General features: G+C 59.1%; 2 protein-coding genes, 1 long non-coding RNA gene and 1 other non-coding gene across 4 annotated transcripts in view; 2 read left to right on the top strand and 2 right to left on the bottom strand.

The window, feature by feature from the left end:
* Positions 1 to 15,472, top strand: part of LOC135406001 (tenascin-X-like) — a 33,676-nt gene extending 18,204 nt beyond the window's left edge. The window contains exons 16-31 of the mRNA XM_064640512.1: positions 805 to 1,152; positions 2,193 to 2,546; positions 3,549 to 3,902; positions 4,689 to 5,039; positions 5,795 to 6,148; positions 6,911 to 7,261; positions 8,033 to 8,383; positions 9,374 to 9,727; positions 10,453 to 10,803; positions 11,823 to 11,947; positions 12,483 to 12,615; positions 12,945 to 13,096; positions 13,565 to 13,661; positions 14,066 to 14,227; positions 14,645 to 14,841; positions 15,283 to 15,472. Of these exons, the coding sequence (XP_064496582.1) occupies positions 805 to 1,152; positions 2,193 to 2,546; positions 3,549 to 3,902; positions 4,689 to 5,039; positions 5,795 to 6,148; positions 6,911 to 7,261; positions 8,033 to 8,383; positions 9,374 to 9,727; positions 10,453 to 10,803; positions 11,823 to 11,947; positions 12,483 to 12,615; positions 12,945 to 13,096; positions 13,565 to 13,661; positions 14,066 to 14,227; positions 14,645 to 14,841; positions 15,283 to 15,363 (4,115 nt within the window). The 3' untranslated portion in view covers positions 15,364 to 15,472. The remainder of the gene's footprint in view (positions 1 to 804; positions 1,153 to 2,192; positions 2,547 to 3,548; positions 3,903 to 4,688; positions 5,040 to 5,794; positions 6,149 to 6,910; positions 7,262 to 8,032; positions 8,384 to 9,373; positions 9,728 to 10,452; positions 10,804 to 11,822; positions 11,948 to 12,482; positions 12,616 to 12,944; positions 13,097 to 13,564; positions 13,662 to 14,065; positions 14,228 to 14,644; positions 14,842 to 15,282) is intronic.
* Positions 15,473 to 16,568: 1,096 nt separating this feature from the next.
* LOC135406199 (uncharacterized) lies at positions 16,569 to 18,028 on the bottom strand. Its single transcript, XR_010426217.1, has 2 exons — positions 17,882 to 18,028; positions 16,569 to 16,937 (listed from the first exon to the last, which is right to left on the bottom strand). It is a non-coding gene; the product is annotated as an uncharacterized LOC135406199 (long non-coding RNA).
* LOC135406510 (small nucleolar RNA SNORD45) lies at positions 17,326 to 17,409 on the bottom strand. Its single transcript, XR_010426307.1, has one exon. It is a non-coding gene; the product is annotated as a small nucleolar RNA SNORD45 (small nucleolar RNA).
* A 1,870-nt stretch (positions 18,029 to 19,898) lies between the features above and the next one.
* Positions 19,899 to 23,321, top strand: LOC135404841 (tenascin-X-like; the record flags this gene model as incomplete). The annotated part of the gene is made up of 6 exons (XM_064639574.1): positions 19,899 to 20,106; positions 20,436 to 20,587; positions 21,056 to 21,152; positions 21,558 to 21,719; positions 22,137 to 22,333; positions 22,776 to 23,321. Coding segments are annotated over 6 exons (897 nt in total), but the record flags the coding sequence as incomplete, so codon positions are not given.
* Between the last annotated feature and the right edge of the window lie 611 nt (positions 23,322 to 23,932).

The following is a 23,932-nucleotide window of genomic DNA, read 5'->3' as shown; positions in this document are numbered from 1 at the left end:
AAGAGGGTGATGGATCATGGGTGGATGATGGTTCGATCAGTGTCCAGATGATGGGTGGATGGGTGACAGGATAAAGAGTTCTGGTGGTCAGAAATTCAAGGGGAAGGACAGAGGAGCAGTGCAAAGAGATGTGGGATGGAGCAATGGATGTATCATGGATGGAAGTTGTGATGGATGGATGGATGGATGGATGGATGGATGGATGACTAGAAGCAGGGATGGATGGGTGGGTGCTCAAGTGACTAATTGGAGAATTAATGGCTTAATGTGTGGTTGGACCCTAAGTGGATCCTGGAATTCATGGATCAATGAATGGGTGTGAGGGAGAAGGGTCATGGAGAGGGGATGGGTCCTGTGGGGTGGGAAGTAAGATGGATGGAGAATGGATGGGAGCTCCTGGATTGGATAGAAGGATGTGTGGCTCTTTGGATGGGATGATGGATGATGGATGGACAGAATAACAAGAGGAAGGAAAGATGGATGAAGCCATGGAAGAAGGTCAGATGGAGTGATGAATGGATGTGTGGAGAATGTATAGATGGGTGGCTGGCTGGTTGGAGGTCTCCTGGATAGGATAGATGAAATGGATTGGTTGATGGATGGGTGGGTGGAGAACGTTTATGGATGAGTGCAGATTGGGATGAGCCCATGGCTGGTTTGTGCCCTGGATGAGTGAAGCAGGGGAGTGGGGTTGAAGATGGAAGGACAGACAGAGGACTGAATATGGCCGGAGAGATGATGGATGGACAGAAGGACAGGCAGGTGGTGAATCTCCACATCATGCCTTATCCTATCTCCACACAGCCTCACTCTCGGAGGCTCCCCCAACTGAGGACTCCCCAGCTGAGGACCACGAACATGAACACCAACAAACTGAGGCCCCCCCAGCACGGGCAGTGCTGGGGGAGCTGAGGGTCTCCAGTGTCACCCCCAGCTCTGTGGGGCTGCAGTGGAGTGTCCCCGAGGGCCCCTTTGACTCCTTCACGCTGCAGTACCGGGATGCCCAGGGCCAGCCCCAGGCCCTGCCCATCGATGGCGGGTCCCGCTCGGTGACGGTGCCGGGGCTGTCCCCATCCCGCCGGTACCGCTTCCACCTCTATGGCCTGCGGGGTGGGAAGAGGATCGACCACGTCTCCACTGAGGCTGTCACAGGTGAGGGGGAAGGTCAAAGAGTTGAGGGTGGGTGGGTGGATGGATGGATGAATGATGGATGTGTGTAGCATTAGTGAAAGGGATAGAGAGTGCGATGAAGGGTTGGAGAGATGGAAGATGGTTGAGGGATTGGATGGAGGGATGGAGGAACCAAGAGGGTGATGGATCATGGGTGGATGATGGTTGGATGAATGTCCAGATGATGGGTGGATGAGTGGCAGGATAAAGAGCAGGGGTGGACATAAATACAAGGGGAAGGACAGATTTATGGAGCAGTGGAAAGAGATGTGGGATCGAGTGATGGATACACAATGGATGGAAGTGGGAGGGGAGGGATGAATGGGTGGATGGATGGATGAATGGATGGAAGCAGGAATGGATGCGTGGATGCTCAGGTGACTATCTGGACATTTAATGACTTATTGTGTGGTTGGACCCAAAGTGGATCCTAAACTTCATGGATCAATGAATGGGTGTAAGGGAGAAAGGTCATGGAGAGGGGATGGGTCCTGTGGAGTGGGAAGTAAGATGGATGGAGAATGGATGGGAAATCCTGAATTGGATGGGTGGATGGGTAGTGGGGTTCCTAGAATGGGTCAATGGGTGGCTGTGTGGATGGGTGATTGGTGGATGGATGGACGGATGAATGGATGGATGGGATGAACAAAATAACAAGAGGAAGGAAGTATGGATGGAACAATGGAAGAAAGTGTGGGATGGAGCAATGGATGAGTGGTTGGAGAACGGATAGATAGTTGGGTGTGTGGATGGACAGGGGTCTCATGGGTTGGAGAGATGAGATGGATGGGTCAATGGATGGATGGGTGGACACGTTTATGGAGGGGTGGACATGTTTATGGATGGGTGCAGGTTGAGATGAGTCTATGGCTGGTTTGTGCCCTGGATGAGTGAAGCAGGGGGGAGGGCTGAGGATGGAAGAACAGACAGGGGGCCTGTGTGTGGCTGGACAGATGACAGTTGGACAAAAGGACAGGCCGGTGGTTGATCTCCATGTCCTGCCTTGTCCCATCTCTGCACAGCACCAACCTCACTCTCGGAGGCTCCCCCAACTGAGGACTCCCCAGCTGAGGACCATGAACATGAACATGAACAAACTGAGGCCCCCCCAGCACAGGCAGTGCTGGGAGAGCTGAAGGTCTCCAGCATCACCTCCAGCTCTGTGGGGCTGCAGTGGAGTGTCCCTGAGGGCCCCTTTGACTCCTTCACGCTGCAGTACCGGGATGCCCAGGACCAGCCCCAGGCCCTGCCCATCGATGGCGGGTCCCGCTCGGTGACGGTGCCGGGGCTGTCCCCATCCCGCCGGTACCGCTTCCACCTCTATGGCCTTTGGGGTGGGAAGAGGATCGACCGTGTCTCCACTGAGGCTGTCACAGGTGAGGAGGAAGGTTAGAGAGTTGAGGGTGGGTGGGTGGATGGAGGGATGCGTGGAGTGTTGATGATAGGGATGGAGGTTGGGACAAAGGGTTTGAGAGATGGAAGATGGGTGAGGGATTGGATGGAGGGATGGAGGAACCAAGAGGGTGATGGATAATGGGTTCATGATGGTTGGAGGAATGCCCAGATGATTGGTGGATGAGTGGCAGGACAAAGAGCAAGGATGGACATAAATACAAGAGGAAGGACAGATTGATGGAACAGTAGAAAGAGATGTGGGATAGAGTGATGAATGTATAATGGATGGAAATGGGGATGGATGGGTGGATGGATGAATGGATGCAAGCAGGAATGGAAGGGTGGATGGTCAGGTGACTAACTGGACATTACCGACTTAATGTGTGTTTGGAGCCTAAGTAGATCCTGGAGTTCATGGATCCATGAACTGGTGTGAGGGAGAATGGTCATGGAGAGGGAATGGGTCCTGTGGGGTGGGAAGAGCGGTGGATGGAGGACGGCTGGGGGCTTCTGGATTGGATGGATGAATGTGGTGCTCTTGGGATGGGTGGATGGATGATGGATTGATTGATGGATGGATGCATGCATAGGCCCTTATGGATTTCTTGGATGGGTGTATGGATGGATGGAATGGACAGAAAAACAAGAGGAAGAAAGGACTGATGGAGAAATGCAAGAAGGGGGGATGGAGTGATGGATGAGTGGGTGAAGAATGGATAGATGGATGGATGGATGGATGGGGGTCTTGTGGGTGGGATGGATGAAATGTATGGATCGATGGATGGATGGGTGGACATGTTTATGGATGGTTTCAGGTTGGGATGAGCCCATGGCTGGTTTGTGCCCTGGGTGAGTGAGGGGAAGGGTGAAAGGGTTGTGCAAGGACAGACTGGGGGCTGAATGTGGCTGGAGAGTGGATGGGTGCACAGAAGGAGAGGCGTGTGGTAGATCTCCACATCTTGCCTTGTCCCATCTCCACACAGCACCAGCCTCACCCTCAGAGGCTCCCCCAACTGAGGACTCGCCAGCTGAGGACCACGAACATGAACACCAACAAACTGAGGCCCCCCCAGCACGGGCAGTGCTGGGGGAACTGAGGGTCTCCAGCATCACCCCCAGCTCTGTGGGGCTGCAGTGGAGTGTCCCCGAGGGCCCCTTTGACTCCTTCACGCTGCAGTACCGGGATGCCCAGGGCCAGCCCCAGGCCCTGCCCATCGATGGCGGGTCCCACTCGGTGACGGTGCCGGGGCTGTCCCCATCCCGCCGGTACCGCTTCCACCTCTACGGGCTGCGGGGAGGGAAGAGGATCGACCGTGTCTCCACTGATGTCGTCACAGGTGAGGGGGAAAGTGAGAGGGATGGATTGATCAAGCCATGGAGGGATCATGGGATCCCATCCCAATGCCATTCCCACCCACCACAGAGAACCCACTGAACTTGGTACCATCCAATCAATCATCGACCCTTCCACCAACCCGTTGACCAACATCTGCCATCATCCACCATCATCTTCATCATTCCCCATCACCATAATGATCCTCACCCATCAGCATTATTCTCATTCATCATCCATCAACATAATCATCATCATCCATCTTCATCCATCATCCACCTTCAATCCATAATTGACATCATCATCATCGCCCATCCATGATGTATCAAGAACTGAATGGCTGAATGGATTCCAGACTGGATGGTGAGTGGGTTCCTGCCCAGATGGATGGAAGAAGCTGGATGGATGGATGAGTAGTTGGATTGAGGTGGGGCAGCTGAGATGGACAGAGGATTCCTGGTGGCCATATTACGATTTCTTATGTGTGGAAGAATTTCCATGGGTAATGGGATGGCAGGGGTGGAGGCCTGGGGGGATGTGAGGAGGAAAATCCAGACATATGGATGTGGGATTAGGTAGGGAGTTGGGTTGAGTGTTGGGTGGTAGATTGGATGGATGGATGGATGGATGGATGGATGGATGGATGGATGGATGGATGGTTGTTTTTGGATGGAGGAAGACATGGCTGAGTGGATGATGAATGATGGATAATTGGGTAATTGATGGATGGACACATTGATGGACACATGGATGGCCATGGCCATCACCATCCCCTCTATTGCACATGCAGCCGAGCCAGAGGAGCCGCTCCTGTCCTCAGAGGAACCCCAACCTGAGCACCCCCAAACTGAGCCTCCCCCATCTGAGGCCCTACCAGCACGGGCAGTGCTGGGGGAACTGAGGGTCTCCAGCATCACCCCCAGCACCGTGGGGCTGCAGTGGAGCGTCCCCGAGGGCCCCTTTGACTCCTTCACGCTGCAGTACCGGGATGCCCAAGGCCAGCCCCAGGCCCTACCCGTCGATGGCAGGTCCCGCTCGGTGACAGTGCCGGGGCTGTCCCCATCCCACCAGTACCGCTTCCACCTCTATGGCCTGCGGGGCGGGAAGAGGATCGATCGTGTCTCCACTGAGGCTGTCACAGGTGAGGGGGAAGGTCAAAGAGTTGAGGATGGGCAGATGGATGAATGGAGGGATGAAGCAGGGAAGGGATGGATGGATGGACGGATGGAAGCTGGAATGGATGTGTGGATGCTCAGGTGACTATCTGGACATTTAATGACTTATTGTGTGGTTGGACCCAAAGTGGATCCTAAACTTCATGGATCAATGAATGGGTGTAAGGGAGAAAGGTCATGGAGAGGGGATGGGTCCTGTGGGGTGGGAAGTAAGATGGATGGAGAATGGATGGGAAATCCTGAATTGGATGGGTGGATGGGTAGTGGGGTTCCTGGAATGGGTCAATGGGTGGCTGTGTGGATGGGTGATTGGTGGATGGATGGACGGATGAATGGATGGATGGGATGAACAAAATAACAAGAGGAAGGAAGTATGGATGGAACAATGGAAGAAAGTGTGGGATGGAGCGATGGATGGGTGGTTGGAGATAGATAGTTGGGTGTGTGGATGGATAGGGGTCTCATGGGTTGGAGGGATGAGATGGATGGGTCAATGGATGGATGGGTGGACACGTTCATGGAGGGGTGGACATGTTTATGGATGGGTGCAGGTTGAGATGAGTCTATGGCTGGTTTGTGCCCTGGATGAGTGAAGCAGGGGAGTGGGGTTGAAGATAGAAGAACAGACAGGGGGCCTGTGTGTGGCTGATCAGATGACAGTTGGACAAAAGGACAGGCAGGTGGTTATCTCCATGTCCTGCCTTGTCCCATCTCTGCACAGCACCAGCCTCACTCTCGGAGGCTCCCCCAACTGAGGACTCCCCAGCTGAGGACCACGAACATGAACATGAACAAACTGAGGCCCCCCCAGCACGGGCAGTGCTGGGAGAGCTGAGGGTCTCCAGCATCACCTCCAGCTCTGTGGGGCTGCAGTGGAGTGTCCCCGAGGGCCCCTTTGACTCCTTCACGCTGCAGTACCGGGATGCCCAGGGCCAGCCCCAGGCCCTGCCCATCGATGGCGGGTCCCACTCGGTGACGGTGCCGGGGCTGTCCCCATCCCGCCGGTACCGCTTCCACCTCTACGGGCTGCGGGGAGGGAAGAGGATCGACCGTGTCTCCACTGATATCGTCACAGGTAAGGGGGAAAGTGAGAGGGATGGATTGATCAAGCCATGGAGGGATCATGGGAAACCCATCCCATCTCATTCCCACCCACCATCGAGAACCCAGTGATCTCAGTACCATCCAATCAACCATTGACCTTTCAACCACCTAATGACAAACACCTGCCCTCATCCACCATCATCTTCATTATTCCCCGTCACCATAATAATCATCATCCATCATCATTATTCTCCTTCATCATCCATCAACATAATCATCATCATCCCTCTTCATCCATCATCCATCTTCCATTTGTAATCATCATCATCATCATCATCATAGCCCATCCATGATGTGTCAAGAACTGAATGGCTGAATGGATTCCAGACAGAATGGTGGGTGGGTTACTGCCCAGATGGATGGAAGAAGCTGGATGGATGGATGCATATTTGGATGGATGTGAGGAAGCTAGGATGGATGGAGTGTTCCTGGTGGCATTACATGATTTCTTATGTGTGGAAGAATTTCCATGGGTAATGGGATGGCAGGGGTGGAGGCCTGGGGGGATGTGAGGAGGAAGAGCCAGAGATATGGATGTGGGATTAGGTGGGGAGTTGGGTTGAGTGTTGGGTGGCAGATAGGATGGATGGATGGATGGATGGTTGTTTCTGGATGGAGGAAGACATGGCTGAATGGATGATGAATGATGGATAACTGGGTAATTGATGGATGGACACATTGATGGACACATGGATGGCCACGGCCATCACCATCCCCTCTGTTGCACCTGCAGCCAAGCCAGAGGAGCCGCTCCTGTCCTCAGAGGAGCCCCAACCTGAGCACCCCCAAACTGAGCCTCCCCCATCTGAGGCCCTACCAGCACAGGCAGTGCTGGGGGAGCTGAGGGTCTCCACCATCACCCCCAGCTCCGTGGGGCTGCAGTGGAGTGTCCCCAAGGGCCCCTTTGACTCCTTCACGCTGCAGTACCGGGATGCCCAGGGCCAGCCCCAGGCCCTGCCCATCCATGGCGGGTCCCGCTCGGTGACAGTGCCGGGGCTGTCCCCATCCCGCCGGTACCGCTTCCACCTCTATGGCCTGCGGGGTGGGAAGAGGATCGACCACGTCTCCACTGAGGCTGTCACAGGTGAGGGGGAAAATGAGAGAGATGAATTGTTCAAGTGATGGAGGGATCATCCGTCTCATCCCATCCCCATCTCATCCCCACTCATTGTCACGCACCCACTGACCTCGATACTATCCAATCAACCATTGACCTTTCCACCAACCTACTGTCGAAGACCTGCCATCATCCACCATCTTCATCATTCCTCATCATCATAATCATCATCAACCATCATCATCATCGTTCACCTTCCATCATCATCCATCCATGATGGATCAAGAACCGACTGGCTGAACTGATTCCGCATTGGATGATGGGCGTGTTCCTGCCCAGATGGACGAAAGAAATTTAATGGATGGATGAGTGGTTGGGTGGATGTGGGGCGCCTGGGATGGATGAAGGGTTCCAGGTGACCGTATGAATGTCCTTATGCATGGAAGATTGTCCATGGAAAATAGGGATAATAGAGATGGAGGTCTGGGGGGAATGCGGGCAAAAATAGCCAGAAATATGGATGTGGGATTAGGTGGGGAGTTGGGTTGCATGCTTGGTGCTAGACTGGATGGATGGATGGAAGGATGGATAGATGGATGGTTGTTTATGGATGGAGGAAGACATGGCTGAATGGATGATGAATGATAGATAGTTGGGTAAATGATGGTTGTTTATGGATGGAGGAAGACATGGCTGAATGGATGATGAATGATAGATAGTTGGGTAAATGATGGATGGACACATTGATGGGCACATGGATGGCCACAGCCATCACCATCCCCTCTGTCACAACCACAGCTGAGCCAGAGGAGCCGCTCCTGTCCTCAGAGGAGCCCCGACCTGAGCACCCCCAAACTGAACCTCCTCCACCTGAGGCCCCTCCGGCACGGGCAGTGCTGGGGGAGCTGAGGGTCTCCAGCATCACCCCCAGCACCGTGGGGCTGCAGTGGAGTGTCCCCGAGGGCCCCTTTGACTCCTTCATGCTGCAGTACCGGGATGCCCAGGACCAGCCCCAGGCCCTGCCCATCAATGGCGGGTCCCGCTCGGTGACGGTGCTGGGGCTGTCCCCATCCCGCCGATACCGCTTCCACCTCTATGGCCTGCGGGCTGGGAAGAGGATCGATCGTGTCTCCACTGAGGCTGTCATAGGTGAGGGGGAAGGTCAGCGGGATTTAGGGTGAAATGATCGATGGATGGATGGAGGGATGGATGCGTGTAGCGTTTATGAGAGGGATGGAGAGTGGGACGAAGGCTTGGAGAGATGGAAGATGGGTGAAGGATTGGATGGAGAGATGAAGGGGGTGATGGTTGAGGGTGATGATGGGTGAATGATGGTTCGATAAATCTCCAAATGATGGGTGAATGGTGGTAGGATAAAGAAAAGGGGTGGTCAGAAATACAAGAGGAAGGACAGATTGATGGAACAGTAGAAAGAGATTTGGGATGGAGTGATGAATGTATAATGGATGGAAGTGTGGATGCATGGATGGATGGATAGACGGATGGATGACTGGAAGCAGGGATGGATGGGTGGGTGGTCAGGTGACTAATTGGACATTTAATGACTTAATGTGTGTTTGGAGCCTAAGTGGATCCTGGGGTTCATGGATCCATTGGCTGGTGTGAGGGAGAAGGATCATGGAGAGGGGATGTAGGGAGGGAAGTAAGATGGATGGAGAACAGATCGGGGCTCCTGGATTGGATGGGTGGATGGGTGGAATGGGGCTCTCAGGATTGGTCAATGGGTGGCCAGATGGATGGGTGATTGATGGATGGATGGACAGATGGGATGAACAGAATAACAAAAGGCAGAAAGGATGGATGGAACAATGGAAGAAGGAGAGGGATGGAGTGATGTGTGCTTGGAGAATAGATAGATGGGTGGGTGGGTGGATGTGGATCTCCAGGGTGAGATGGATGAAATGGATGGGTCAATGGATGGATGGGTGGACATGTTTTTGGATGAGTGCAGGTTGGGATGAGTCTGTGGCTGATTTGTGCCCTGGATGAGTGAGGCAGGGGGGTGAGAGTGGAAGGACAAGACATGGGGGCTGCCTGTGGCTGGACAGATGATGGATGGAAACAAAGGTCAGGCAGGTGGTGGATCTCCACGTCTTGCCTTGTCCCATCTCTGCACAGCACCAGCCTTGCCCTCAGAGGCTCCCCCAACTGAGGACTCCCCAGCTGAGGACCACGAACATGAACACCAACAAACTGAGGACCTCCCAGCACGGGCAGTGCTGGGGGAGCTGAGGGTCTCCAGCGTCACCCCCAGCTCTGTGGGGCTGCAGTGGAGCGTCCCCAAGGGCCCCTTTGACTCCTTCATGCTGCAGTACCGGGATGCCCAGGGCCAGCCCCAGGCCCTGCCCATCCATGGCGGGTCCCGCTCGGTGACGGTGCCGGGGCTGTCCCCATCCCGCCGGTACCGCTTCCACCTCTACGGGCTGCAGGGTGGGAAGAGGATCGACCACGTCTCCAATGAGGCCATCACAGGTGAGGGGGAAGGTCAGAGGGATGGATGAATCAAGTGATGGAGGGATCAAGGGTTCCCATCCCCATCCCATCCCAACCGGGCATTGAGCCACCACTGACCCTGGCACCATCCAGTCAACCATCGACCCTTCCACCCCCTATTGACCAACATCCTCCATCATCCACCATCATCTTCATCATCTGTCATCCATCATCATTATTTTCCACCATCCATTATCATCATCATTCATCCGTCATCATCAGCTTCCATCATCATCATCATCATCATCATCATCCATCCATGACGGATCAAGAACTGAATGGCTGAATGGATTCCAGACTGGATGGTGAGTGGGTCCCTGCCCAGATGGATGGAAGAAGCTGGATGGATGGATGCATATTTGGATGGATGTGAGGAAGCTGAGATGGACAGAGGATTCCTGGTGGCCATATTACGATTTCTTATGTGTGGAAGAATTTCCATGGGTTATGGGATGGCAGGGGTGGAGGCCTTGGGGGATGTGAGGAGGAAGAGCCAGAGATATGGATGTGGGATTAGGTGGGGAGTTGGGTTGAGTGTTGGGTGGCAGATAGGATGGATGGATGGATGGATGGTTGTTTCTGGATGGAGGAAGACATGGCTGAATGGATGATGAATGATGGATAACTGGGTAATTGATGGATGGACACATTGATGGACACATGGATAGCCACGGCCATCACCATCCCCTCTGTTGCACCTGCAGCCAAGCCAGAGGAGCCGCTCCTGTCCTCAGAGGAGCCCCAACCTGAGCACCCCCAAACTGAGCCTCCCCCATCTGAGGCCCTACCAGCACGGGCAGTGCTGGGGGAGCTGAGGGTCTCCAGCATCACCCCCAGCTCTGTGGGGCTGCAATGGAGTGTCCCCGAGGGCCCCTTTGACTCCTTCACGCTGCAGTACCGGGATGCCCAGGGCCAGCCCCAGGCCCTGCCCATCGATGGCGGGTCCCGCTCGGTGAAGGTGATGGGGCTGTCCCCATCCCACCGGTACCGCTTCCACCTCTACGGGCTGCGGGGTGGGAAGAGGATCGATCGTGTCTCCACTGATGTCGCCACAAGTGAGGGGCTGCAGGTCCCCCCCCGGGCCTCTCAGGGAGCGGTGCTGGAGTGGGGCCCAGGGGTAGCCTGGAGGACCTACGGGGCTGGGCTGTACTGGAGGGAACCAGAGAACTGGGGGCAACTGGGAGGATCCAGGGCACTGGGGAGGACTGGCAACTGGGTGATGTAGGGGCAACTGGGGGCAACTGGGGGCAACTGGGGGCAACTGGGGGCAACCGGGGGCAACCAGGGACTGGAGAATACTGGAGACTGAGGGGAGCACAGCACTTGGAGGGACTGGGGGCAATTGGGGATTGGGCAAACTGGGGACAGCTGGAAGGAACTGGGGGTTCTGGGCCCTGGGGGGCTGGCGGGAACTGGGTAGAACTGGGGCCTGGGGGAAACTGATGGGAACTGGGGGACTTGGGGGAACTGGGGATTCAGGGGGAATGGGAGAGGAACTGGTGCCTCGGAAAGACTGGGAGCTGTGGAGAACTGGTGTGAACTGAGGAGTGGGGGAACTGGTGGGAACTGGGGACTAGGGGGAACTGGGAAAACTGGGTACCGGGGGGAGCTGGGGCAAACAGGCTGGGGGAATTGGGGACTAAAGTGGAGCTGGAGACTGGGGAGACTGGAGGAAACTGGATACTGGGGAGAATTGGGGGGCTGGGAGAAACTGGGTGGATCTGGGGGGTAGGGGGAACCAGAGGGCTGGGGGAGACTGGGAGAACTGGAGTACAGGGGGGACCTGGAGCAAAAAGGAGACCTGGGGGGACTGAGGGGAACTGGGGGGAACAAGGGACTGGGGGGGACTGGAGATTAAGGGGAATGCAGCACTGGGAGAGACTGGGAGAAGATGTGGAGACTTGGGACAACTGAGGGGTGTGGGAAACTGGAGGGAAGAGGGGACTTGATGGAACTGGGGGAACTGGGGCCTGAGGGAAACTGAGGGGCACTGGGGCCTCTCTACTGGAGTGCAGTGTGTGGGTGGGGTGGGGCCATGAAGGTTTTGGGGTGTCAGCAGTTCGCCCCCCCACAGGTGCCCCGGGGACCCTCTGGGTGGGCTCCGTGTGGCCCCGCAGTGCCCAACTGCACTGGGACCCCCCCCTCATCCCCCCCGATGGCTACGAGCTGGTGTATGGCCCCCCCGGGGGGCCCCAGCAGGTAATGGACCCCCCCAAGCACCCCAACCTCCCTCAGGGACCTCCCAGGGGGACCCCACCAGGTAACAGGCCCCCCCACCCCAAAATCCCCAGGAGACCCCTCAGGGGCACCCCAAAAATCCCCAGGAACCCCCCGGGGGGCCCCAGCAGGTACTGGTCCCCCTGACCCCCAAAACCCCTGTGGGACACTGCTGTGGCCCTCTCAATAACCCCTTGGGGGACCCCAACATGACCTCAGGAGACCGCAGTATCCCTTGGAGGACCCCAATAACCCCGTGGGGACCCCAATGCCTCCCTGAGAACCCAAATAATGCCTTGCAGGATCCCAGTAACACTCCTGGTGATCTCAGTACAACACTAGGCGATCCCAATAACACCTCAGGGGTTCCCTTTTAGCCCCCTTTGGGCACCTCAATACCCTGGGGAACCCCATTACACCCCCCGGGGGACACCAATAACCCTTTGGGCACCTTAGTAACCCCCCTGCGGGCCTCCAATACACCCCTGGAACCCCAATCCCCCTCTGTGCCCCCCAGACCCTGCAGTTGCCTCCTGAGGCCACGTCGCAGCAGCTGTGGGGGCTTGAGCCGGCGGGACATTATGGGGTGCAGCTGTGGGGCCGGGGAGGGGACGCCCAAACCGCTCCCCTCGAGGCCACCTTTGACACCCGTGAGTGGGGGCATGGGGGGATGGGGAGGCTCCCTGGGGGGGCACCTGGACCCCTGGGTCCTTTTGGGGGCTCTGGGTCTTTGCGGGGTCAAATGGATGCCCGGGGTGGGGGGTTCATTGAAGGGGTAGCTGGGTACTTTATTGGGGGGGGTTGTGTCCCTTGGGAGGGGGAAGTGGATCTCTGGGGAGGGCACCTGGAACACTGGGTCCCCGGTGGGGAGGTGTTTATTGGGCAGGGAGGGTCTGGGTCCTTCTGGGGAGGGGGCACCCGCACCCCTGTGTCCCCAGAAGCCCCTGTGGTGCCTGAGGGACCCCCCCGTGCCCCCCAGCCCCTCTCCCGCACCCCCACCCCCGGGACTGTGCCGAGGAGCAGCGGAATGGGCCGGGCCCCTCGCGGGAGACCCTCGTGTTCCTCGGAGGGGACCCGGCCCGGCCCCTCAGGGTCTTCTGTGACATGGAGACGGACGGCGGCGGCTGGCTGGTGGGACTGGGGCACCGGGAGGGACTGGGAGACTTCTACAGGGGGCTGGGGGGGGGGATGTAGGGAGTTCTGTGGGAGCAATGAGGGTCTTTGGGGGCAATGGGGGCGTTTGGGGGTGACAGAGGAGCACAGGGGCACTGGAAAGGGGCTGGGGGGTCTTCCATAGAGCGCTTCACGGATGTTTATGGGAGGAAATCAGGGTCCTCGGGGACAACAGAGAGTTCTGAAGCAGGATTAGGGGGGCTTGGAGGGCAGTGGGAGGGGACTGAGAGGTTTTGGTGAGGAACTGGGGGACACAGGAAGAGAGACTAGGGGGCACTGGGAGGGGCTGGGAAGCTTCTCCAGGGGTTTCTGGGGAGTATTACAAGAGTCACTTACAAGAGTATTACTAGTGCCACTGGGGGGGTCTGGGGTGGAACTGGGGGCCCCTGGGTGGATTTTGGGGTGCCCCTGACCACCCCCCGCCAGGTGTTCCAGCGCCGCCAGGACGGGGGCACCGATTTCTGGCGGGGGTGGGAGTCGTACGCCCGCGGCTTCGGCAACATCAGTGGCGAGTTCTGGCTCGGTGAGGGGGGGCAGGGGTCTGGGGGGTCCTGGGGGGGTTTGGTGAGGCCTGGGAGGGTTTGAGGGTCCGGGGGGGCTTTGAGGGGACCCGGAAATTCCAGGGGACACGGAAGAAAGCAACCCACAGGGGCACCCCGGGATGTGGGGGGAAGACTTTGAGGAGACCCAGCACCTGAGGGGGCACAGGGGGAACTCGGGTGGGCTCCAGCAGCTGCGGGGTGTCCAGGGAGGACTCGGGGGATCTAAGGGTGGTCCGGGTGGTCCCCAGGAGTTGAGGGGGTGTCTTGGATGGTCTTCGGGGCACGGAGAATGAGGTGCTGACTTGAGAATGGAGGGGGGGATCTGGGGGAGGAATTCGGGGGGTCCCCAGGGGTTCGGGGGGTGCCGGACGGTTTTGGGGCGCAGGGAACGAAGCGCTGCACGCGCTGACGGCCGGGACCCCCACGGAGCTGCGCGTGGACCTGCGGACCCCTCGCGACTCCGCCTTCGCGCACTATCGCGACTTCGCCGTCGGCGGCGCCGAGGAGCGATATCGGCTCCGAGTCGGGACCTTCAGCGGCACCGCCGGTGCGGGGCGGGGGGGCCGTGGGTTTGGGGGATCCCTGGTGGGCTTTCGGGGGGTCCCTGCTGGGGTTTGGGGGGGTCCCTGCTGGGCTTTGTTGGGTCTCTGGGATGTTCTGGTGTTCCTGGATGTTTTGGGGGTCCCTGGTGGAATTTTTGTGTCCCTGATGGGATTTGGGGTTCCTCGGGGTCCCTGATGGGTTTTGGGGGTCCCTGGTGGATTTTTTGCGTCCCTGATGGGATTCGGGATTCCTCGGGGTCCCTGACGGGTTTTGGGGGTCCCTGGTGGATTTTTGCTGGGGCTTTTAGGGGTGCCTGGTGGGTTTTGATCCCTGACAAGTTTTGGTGTTCCAAGGGGTCCCTGGGGGGGGGTTCTCTGTGGGGTTTTGGGGTCCCTGGGGGTGCTGACACCCCCTCCTGCAGGGGACGCCCTCTCCTACCACTCGGGCAGCCCCTTCTCGACACGGGACCGGGACCCCCGGGACCCTCGGGGCCCCCGAGAGCCCCCGGGGCACCCCCGGCCTCCCCACTGTGCTGTGGCCTATGGAGGGGCCTGGTGGTACCGGAACTGCCACTATGCCAACCTGAACGGGCGCTACGGGGCCACCCGGGACCACCAGGTACAGGGGGCTGGGGCATACGGGGAGATTTGGGGGCATGGGGGGGGATCCCTGGGGTCTATAGGGGTCTGTGGGCATTCTGTGGGAGTCTGTGAGGGTCTAGACGGTCAAGGCCTACAGGGCTCTGTGGGAGTCTGTAGGCATCTCTGGGGGTCTCTAGGGTCTGTGGGGTCTATGGCAACCCGTGGTGGTCTATAGGGATCTATCTATAAGGGTTTGTGGGGGTCTATAGGAGTCTACAGGGTTTATGGGGGTTTTTAAGTCTCTGTTGGGTACTACAGGGCCTGTGGGGATCTAGAGGTGTCTATAGGGTCTGTGGGGATTCTATAGGGTCTAGGGGGTTCTAAAGGGATCCACAGGGTCTATGGAACCTGTAGGGGTCAATATGGTCTGTGGGGTTCTGTGGGGGTCTCTGGAGGTCCTGACCCCCCCTCCCCACAGGGTATCCACTGGTTCCCCTGGAAAGGCTTCAACGTCTCCATCCCCTTCACCGAGATGAAGCTGCGGCCGCAACGTGACTGAGGGGGCTGGGGCAGCCCCCTGTGTGTGGGGGGAGTTTAGGGGGGCAAGGGGGCCTCCCTGGGTGCTGGGGGGCCCCAGGTGGGACTTGGGGAGAGGGTGGGGGGTCGACGGTGAAACTTTCATTGAGGGTTAATAAAAGCTGACGGTGACCCTCCTGTCCCGCGGTGATCCCGGCATCCAGGGGGAGCAAGGGTCAGGCTGGGAGTGGGGGCAGGGGGCACCCAGGGGTTCAAGTCTGGTCTCTCTATCCATTGAAATGCTGGACTCAACCCCCCACTGGCCCTGGAGATGCTGAGATGTCCCAACCTGGGCAACACAAACACGTGTTGTCATCAGCAGTGGGCAGAGGTGGGGTAGGGTGGGATGGGATGATCCATCCCCTGAAGCCAAAAATAGAGGTTGTGGAGTTGGGTAAAACAACTCCTTGGAACTGGAATGCCCTGGGCATCCTCCCAGGACTCAGAGATGGAGTCAGGTCACAGTTGTGTCACAGTCATGGTCATTGTCATCTCCTGGTCACAATCGGGTCATGGTCATCTCATGTTGTTTGTGGTGCTGCTCAGGGAGAGGAGTGGCAGTCCCTGCTCCAACATGGGTCCCTCCTGGGAGGGAGGGAGACAGTTCTTCTCCAACAGGAGTCCATCCCATAGGCAACAGTTCTCCACAAACTGCTCCAACGTGGGCCCCTTTCCACACGGTGCTGTGGGACCTCCTTGTCACCTCTGACAGGGAAGGGCTTTGCCAGCTTCCAAATTACAGGGCCTTCCAGACCTTTCCAGGGTAGGAAGAGGGAAGGCTGCCTCCTTTGGATTACTGAATATCCATCACATGGGTTTGGTTTCCCCCCCGAGCTCCCCCAGCTGCTCAGGTCTCTCTGCCTGTTTGTTCCCTGAGTGTAGGGAAGGGGCAGGTGGGAAACATGGATGGTGGCTCAAGTGGCTGATGACCAGCACCACCCATCACTGAGGGGCTGGGGACCAGCACCCACCATGTGACACAGGACCTGCACCATGGGCAGAGGGATGGGCAGCACCCTCCCCTTGGATAAAGCCCCATAATATCCCAGTGACCCCCGCCCTGCTGCACCACCTCCTCCCAGGAGCAACCTGGGGCTCGGGGGCTTTTCCCCGTCCGAGCCTGGATGATGAGCAGTGTGTCTCCCAGGATGCAGATGGAACAAATCACAGGCTGTGATAACAACAAAAGAATGTTCAAATCCTCTTTATAAATATGAAACCAACTGCCAAACCTGCATTTTACAGACACAAAAAGACCCAATCTAACAAGTGCCCCTGGCGTGTTTTCTTTCTCACCCCACGGATCAGTCTCTCGGGAGCTGACAGGTGCCCAGGAAGCACCAGGGAGCTGCACACATGCACCCACACCTTTCCAGCTGGCTGGAGACCCGTCTGGAGATCCAAACGCCCTGGAAGAGGGACCTTGCCGGCAGCTGGGTTACCCCAAACCTCACCTGTCGTGCCCCACCGGAAGCTGCAGCGCTGCAGACTCTCCAAAATGCTGGCGCACAGCTCTGGGCCAGCCAAAATGGCACAGCCCTGGGCTGTCCCAAAGACCTGGGCGGGACAGAAAACATTCTGGTTTTAGGGCAAAGCTGATGGGAGGTGCCAGTTCCCTCCTGCCCACTCCCACCCAGAGCTGCACCAGCCCGGCTGCACACGTGGCACTGCAGCGCACGTGGCACTCAGGGACACCCCGAGTCAACATTCCCCCCTGGATATGGCCACAAAGCCCCAAACAATGGAATTCAGGCCAGGGGAGAGCCCCCCCACGCACAACAGCCAGGACTGAGCCCAGAACTGCTCCTGCCCAACGTGGGAACCGAGCAAAACACAACCTGTGCCCCCCTCCCCCTCTCGCTGCGTCACAGTTTGGGACGATGGGAACTTGATCCCACAGTTTGGAAAAGCTCCGCACTAACCTCCCAAGGGACCGGGAGCTTGCCGGGCCTCAGAGTAATTCTAGAGCTAAAGCGGTGAGAGACATCAGCTCAGCTCAGCTAATACATGCCAGCACTCATCCCCGGCCCAGGCGGTGCCTCCTCCGGCCCGGCCCGGCCCAGCCCACACACCCTGTCCCCAAAGCAGGACGCTCCCGCCTTCAGCCGGGACCCCGGAGCACAGCCCGGGGCTGGAGCCATCGCCGCTGCGGGCAAGAGAAACCCGCCCGCAGCTGCTTCCCGGAGCCGGCAGGGCTGTTCCCGCAGGAGCCGCTCGGCTGGGCCGGCATCGGGCTCAGGATCCTCCCGCGGCCGCCTCGCCCGGCCCGGACGCTCCGTCCTGGGCCCGCCGGGCTCGGGGCAGCGGCTCCGGCCCCGCGGCCTTGGGGCGGCACCTTCGACACCCCCAGCCCGTGGGGCAGCTCCAGGGCCGGGGGGTTTCGTGCCCGCGGCATCCGCCGCCTGCGGGGAACGAGCCGCCCAGCAGCCCCCCCCGGGACCCCCAAACCCGCCGGCACCTCTGCACCCCCACCCCGTCCCGCACCACGCGGCCGCTCCTACCCTCGGTTCCGCTGGAAGTGACGCCCGAGCGCGGGCGGGGCAGGAGGAGCTGCCGGCGGGATCCTCCCCCGTCTGGCTGCGTGCTCACCCACCGCTCTCCAGTCCGTCCAGTCCCCATCCCATCCTCCCCCATCCGCCTCCATCCCCATCCAGTCCGTCCAGTCCCCATCCCATCCTCCCCCATCCGCATCCATCCCCATCCACACGCCTCCATTTTCCTTCATCCGCCTTAATCCCCATCCGTCCCAAATCCCATCCCCATCTGCCCGCCCCCATCCGTCTCCTTCCACCTCCATCCGTATCCATCCCCATCTCATCCACCTCCATCCGCATCCATCCCCATCCTATCCGCCCAATCCCCATCCCACCCACCTCCATCCACCTCCATCCCCATCCCATCTACCTCCATCCCCATCCCATCTACCTCCATCCCATCTACCTCCATCCCCAGTCCCATCTGCCTCCATCCCCATCCCATCTGCCTCCATCCCCAGCCCATCCATCCCCTGTCCACTCCCACCTGCCAGCCCCACCTGGGGCCCATCCCATGCTGGGACCCACACACTGCACCGGATCCCACCGGAGCGTGCAACGAGTGTGGGAACAGCCACCCCTGTCCCGCCTGCACGACAGCTTTTATTGGGATGCAGCAGCGACTCCCAAACAGCCCTTTTCCAGGGAAACCCGCTGTGCTGGGCAGGCCCCATCTCCAGCCTGTGTTGGGGTCACCCCAGCTCAGCCCACGCTGCGATGCCCAAACCGAGCCCCTTTCCTGCAGGCTTTTCCCATGGGATCAGTTAATCCACATTCCCATTGCCCCATCCCGCTCCTTTGGCCCCCGGACACGCGGCCCCTGTCAGGCACCATCATTGCCACTTGCCTGTAACAAGGAAATCCAGCTCAAGGCACAAGAAACGGATTCACTTTTGTTTTCCTCTCAAATTGGCTGATGAAAGGCCCCAAACCCACAGTGCTTCCTATGGATCTGGAGAACTGGGGCCCTGCGTTCCCTGTGCCAGAGCCAGCTGGGCCCTTCCTCAGGAGGCAAAGCCAGTTTTTTAGGTTCCCTGAGACTGATCTGTTTGCTCAAGCTCCAGGAGTAAACACTGGGAGCCGATCAGTGCCGTTACACACGTGGAAACCCCCCAAATCCGCCCCCTGGGATGTGCTGGATTTTTTGCCTTCACGGGAACAAATCAACAAGAAGTCAGAAATAAATAAAAAAATCCAAATTTTGTTCACTTTTTGATCACGCAGGTTTGCCAGAGAAGGTTTTTTCTTCCTCTGCTGCCAAAAGGAGAGTGGGCAAGGGAGACACCGATCCCTGTGGGATTCAGGGATGTTTGAGATGGTCAGCTGGGGGGGATGGTGAAGGGACGGATAGGGTCCTAGAGCCTGTGCTGGATCAGGCACAAGAAGAGGAGTTTGGAGGAAAAGGGATTTTCCCAGATGTTTCTAACGGAGAAATGCAGCAAAATCTCCTTCCCCGGAAGGCAGGACCCAGAGCCGCCACGTCCCTCAGGCCCTGTACCTGCCCAGGTGCTCGCGGGCGATGATCACCCGCTGGATCTGCGCCGTGCCCTCGTAGATCTGCAGGGAGAGCCATGGCTGGGGGAGCCGAGTGCTGGGAAGGGGGCTCAACCAGAGCTCTGCCCACCCGGGACCCTCCCAGCGCCGAGCCCGGGGGCAGGAAGAGAGAAAAGGAGGAAAAATGAGTGTGACCATGACCCACAACAGGCAATAACCGCGTACAGGTGTGTTTGCCCAGTGCAGGAGGGATCCAGGGATCCCAGGTACACAAACACCTGTGTGTGCAGCGCAGGAGGGATCCAGGGATCCCAGGTACACCAATACCCCCCTGAGGACCCAAATAATGCCTTGCAGGATCCCAGTAACACTCCTGGTGATCTCCCCCTGGGGACCCCAATAACACCTCAGGGGTTCCCTTTTAGCCCCCTTTGGGCACCTCAATACCCTGGGGAACCCCATTACACCCCCCGGGGGACACCAATAACCCTTTGGGCACCTTAGTAACCCCCCTGCGGGCCTCCAATACACCCCTGGAACCCCAATCCCCCTCTGTGCCCCCCAGACCCTGCAGTTGCCTCCTGAGGCCACGTCGCAGCAGCTGTGGGGGCTTGAGCCGGCGGGACATTATGGGGTGCAGCTGTGGGGCCGGGGAGGGGACGCCCAAACCGCTCCCCTCGAGGCCACCTTTGACACCCGTGAGTGGGGGCATGGGGGGATGGGGAGGCTCCCTGGGGGGGCACCTGGACCCCTGGGTCCTTTTGGGGGCTCTGGGTCTTTGCGGGGTCAAATGGATGCCCGGGGTGGGGGGTTCATTGAAGGGGTAGCTGGGTACTTTATTGGGGGGGGTTGTGTCCCTTGGGAGGGGGAAGTGAATCTCTGGGGAGGGCACCTGGAACACTGGGTCCCCGGTGGGGAGGTGTTTATTGGGCAGGGAGAGTCTGGGTCCTTCTGGGGAGGGGGCACCCGCACCCCTGTGTCCCCAGAAGCCCCTGTGGTGCCTGAGGGACCCCCCCGTGCCCCCCAGCCCCTCTCCCGCACCCCCACCCCCGGGACTGTGCCGAGGAGCAGCGGAATGGGCCGGGCCCCTCGCGGGAGACCCTCGTGTTCCTCGGAGGGGACCTGGCCCGGCCCCTCAGGGTCTTCTGTGACATGGAGACGGACGGCGGCGGCTGGCTGGTGGGACTGGGGCACCGGGAGGGACTGGGAGACTTCTACAGGGGGCTGGGGGGGGGGATGTAGGGAGTTCTGTGGGAGCAATGAGGGTCTTTGGGGGCAATGGGGGCGTTTGGGGGTGACAGAGGAGCACAGGGGCACTGGAAAGGGGCTGGGGGGTCTTCCATAGAGCGCTTCACGGATGTTTATGGGAGGAAATCAGGGTCCTCGGGGACAACAGAGAGTTCTGAAGCAGGATTAGGGGGGCTTGGAGGGCAGTGGGAGGGGACTGAGAGGTTTTGGTGAGGAACTGGGGGACACAGGAAGAGAGACTAGGGGGCACTGGGAGGGGCTGGGAAGCTTCTCCAGGGGTTTCTGGGGAGTATTACAAGAGTCACTTACAAGAGTATTACTAGTGCCACTGGGGGGGTCTGGGGTGGAACTGGGGGCCCCTGGGTGGATTTTGGGGTGCCCCTGACCACCCCCCGCCAGGTGTTCCAGCGCCGCCAGGACGGGGGCACCGATTTCTGGCGGGGGTGGGAGTCGTACGCCCGCGGCTTCGGCAACATCAGTGGCGAGTTCTGGCTCGGTGAGGGGGGGCAGGGGTCTGGGGGGTCCTGGGGGGGTTTGGTGAGGCCTGGGAGGGTTTGAGGGTCCGGGGGGGCTTTGAGGGGACCCGGAAATTCCAGGGGACACGGAAGAAAGCAACCCACAGGGGCACCCCGGGATGTGGGGGGAAGACTTTGAGGAGACCCAGCACCTGAGGGGGCACAGGGGGAACTCGGGTGGGCTCCAGCAGCTGCGGGGTGTCCAGGGAGGACTCGGGGGATCTAAGGGTGGTCCGGGTGGTCCCCAGGAGTTGAGGGGGTGTCTTGGATGGTCTTCGGGGCACGGAGAATGAGGTGCTGACTTGAGAATGGAGGGGGGGGATCTGGGGGAGGAATTCGGGGGGTCCCCAGGGGTTCGGGGGGTGCCGGACGGTTTTGGGGCGCAGGGAACGAAGCGCTGCACGCGCTGACGGCCGGGACCCCCACGGAGCTGCGCGTGGACCTGCGGACCCCTCGCGACTCCGCCTTCGCGCACTATCGCGACTTCGCCGTCGGCGGCGCCGAGGAGCGATATCGGCTCCGAGTCGGGACCTTCAGCGGCACCGCCGGTGCGGGGCGGGGGGGCCGTGGGTTTGGGGGATCCCTGGTGGGCTTTCGGGGGGTCCCTGCTGGGGTTTGGGGGGGTCCCTGCTGGGCTTTGGTGGGTCTCTGGGATGTTCTGGTGTTCCTGGATGTTTTGGGGGTCCCTGGTGGAATTTTTGTGTCCCTGATGGGATTTGGGGTTCCTCGGGGTCCCTGATGGGTTTTGGGGGTCCCTGGTGGATTTTTTGCGTCCCTGATGGGATTCGGGATTCCTCGGGGTCCCTGACGGGTTTTGGGGGTCCCTGGTGGATTTTTGCTGGGGCTTTTAGGGGTGCCTGGTGGGTTTTGATCCCTGACAAGTTTTGGTGTTCCAAGGGGTCCCTGGGGGGGGGTTCTCTGTGGGGTTTTGGGGTCCCTGGGGGTGCTGACACCCCCTCCTGCAGGGGACGCCCTCTCCTACCACTCGGGCAGCCCCTTCTCGACACGGGACCGGGACCCCCGGGACCCTCGGGGCCCCCGAGAGCCCCCGGGGCACCCCCGGCCTCCCCACTGTGCTGTGGCCTATGGAGGGGCCTGGTGGTACCGGAACTGCCACTATGCCAACCTGAACGGGCGCTACGGGGCCACCCGGGACCACCAGGTACAGGGGGCTGGGGCGTACGGGGAGATTTGGGGGCATGGGGGGGGGGATCCCTGGGGTCTATAGGGGTCTGTGGGCATTCTGTGGGAGTCTGTGAGGGTCTAGACGGTCAAGGCCTACAGGGCTCTGTGGGAGTCTGTAGGCATCTCTGGGGGTCTCTAGGGTCTGTGGGGTCTATGGCAACCCGTGGTGGTCTATAGGGATCTATCTATAAGGGTTTGTGGGGGTCTATAGGAGTCTGCAGGGTTTATGGGGTTTTTAAGTCTCTGTTGGGTACTACAGGGCCTGTGGGGATCTAGAGGTGTCTATAGGGTCTGTGGGGATTCTATAGGGTCTAGGGGGTTCTAAAGGGATCCACAGGGTCTATGGAACCTGTAGGGGTCAATATGGTCTGTGGGGTTCTGTGGGGGTCTCTGGAGGTCCTGACCCCCCCTCCCCACAGGGCATCCACTGGTTCCCCTGGAAAGGCTTCAACGTCTCCATCCCCTTCACCGAGATGAAGCTGCGGCCGCAACGTGACTGAGGGGGCTGGGGCAGCCCCCTGTGTGTGGGGGGAGTTTAGGGGGGCAAGGGGGCCTCCCTGGGTGCTGGGGGGCCCCAGGTGGGACTTGGGGAGAGGGTGGGGGGTCGACGGTGAAACTTTCATTGAGGGTTAATAAAAGCTGACGGTGACCCCCCTGTCCCGCGGTGATCCCGGCATCCAGGGGGAGCAAGGGTCAGGCTGGGAGTGGGGGCAGGGGGCACCCAGGGGTTCAAGTCTGGTCTCTCTGTCCATTGAAATGCTGGACTCAACCCCCCACTGGCCCTGGAGATGCTGAGATGTCCCAACCTGGGCAACACAAACACGTGTTGTCATCAGCAGTGGGCAGAGGTGGGGTAGGGTGGGATGGGATGATCCATCCCCTGAAGCCAAAAATAGAGGTTGTGGAGTTGGGTAAAACAACTCCTTGGAACTGGAATGCCCTGGGCATCCTCCCAGGACTCAGAGATGGAGTCAGGTCACAGTTGTGTCACAGTCATGGTCATCTCCTGGTCACAATCGGGTCATGGTCATCTCATGTTGTTTGTGGTGCTGCTCAGGGAGAGGAGTGGCAGTCCCTGCTCCAACATGGGTCCCTCCTGGGAGGGAGGGAGACAGTTCTTCTCCAACAGGAGTCCATCCCATAGGCAACAGTTCTCCACAAACTGCTCCAACGTGGGCCCCTTTCCACACGGTGCTGTGGGACCTCCTTGTCACCTCTGACAGGGAAGGGCTTTGCCAGCTTCCAAATTACAGGGCCTTCCAGACCTTTCCAGGGTAGGAAGAGGGAAGGCTGCCTCCTTTGGATTACTGAATATCCATCACATGGGTTTGGTTTCCCCCCCGAGCTCCCCAGCTGCTCAGGTCTCTCTGCCTGTTTGTTCCCTGAGTGTAGGGAAGGGGCAGGTGGGAAACATGGATGGTGGCTCAAGTGGCTGATGACCAGCACCACCCATCACTGAGGGGCTGGGGACCAGCACCCACCATGTGACACAGGACCTGCACCATGGGCAGAGGGATGGGCAGCACCCTCCCCTTGGATAAAGCCCCATAATATCCCAGTGACCCCCGCCCTGCTG

This window comes from Pseudopipra pipra, chromosome W (genome assembly GCF_036250125.1).
Source record: "Pseudopipra pipra isolate bDixPip1 chromosome W, bDixPip1.hap1, whole genome shotgun sequence".
NCBI lineage: Eukaryota > Metazoa > Chordata > Aves > Passeriformes > Pipridae > Pseudopipra > Pseudopipra pipra.
The sequence above is the reverse complement of the archived record's forward strand: the minus strand, read 5'-3'. Positions and strand labels throughout refer to the sequence as shown.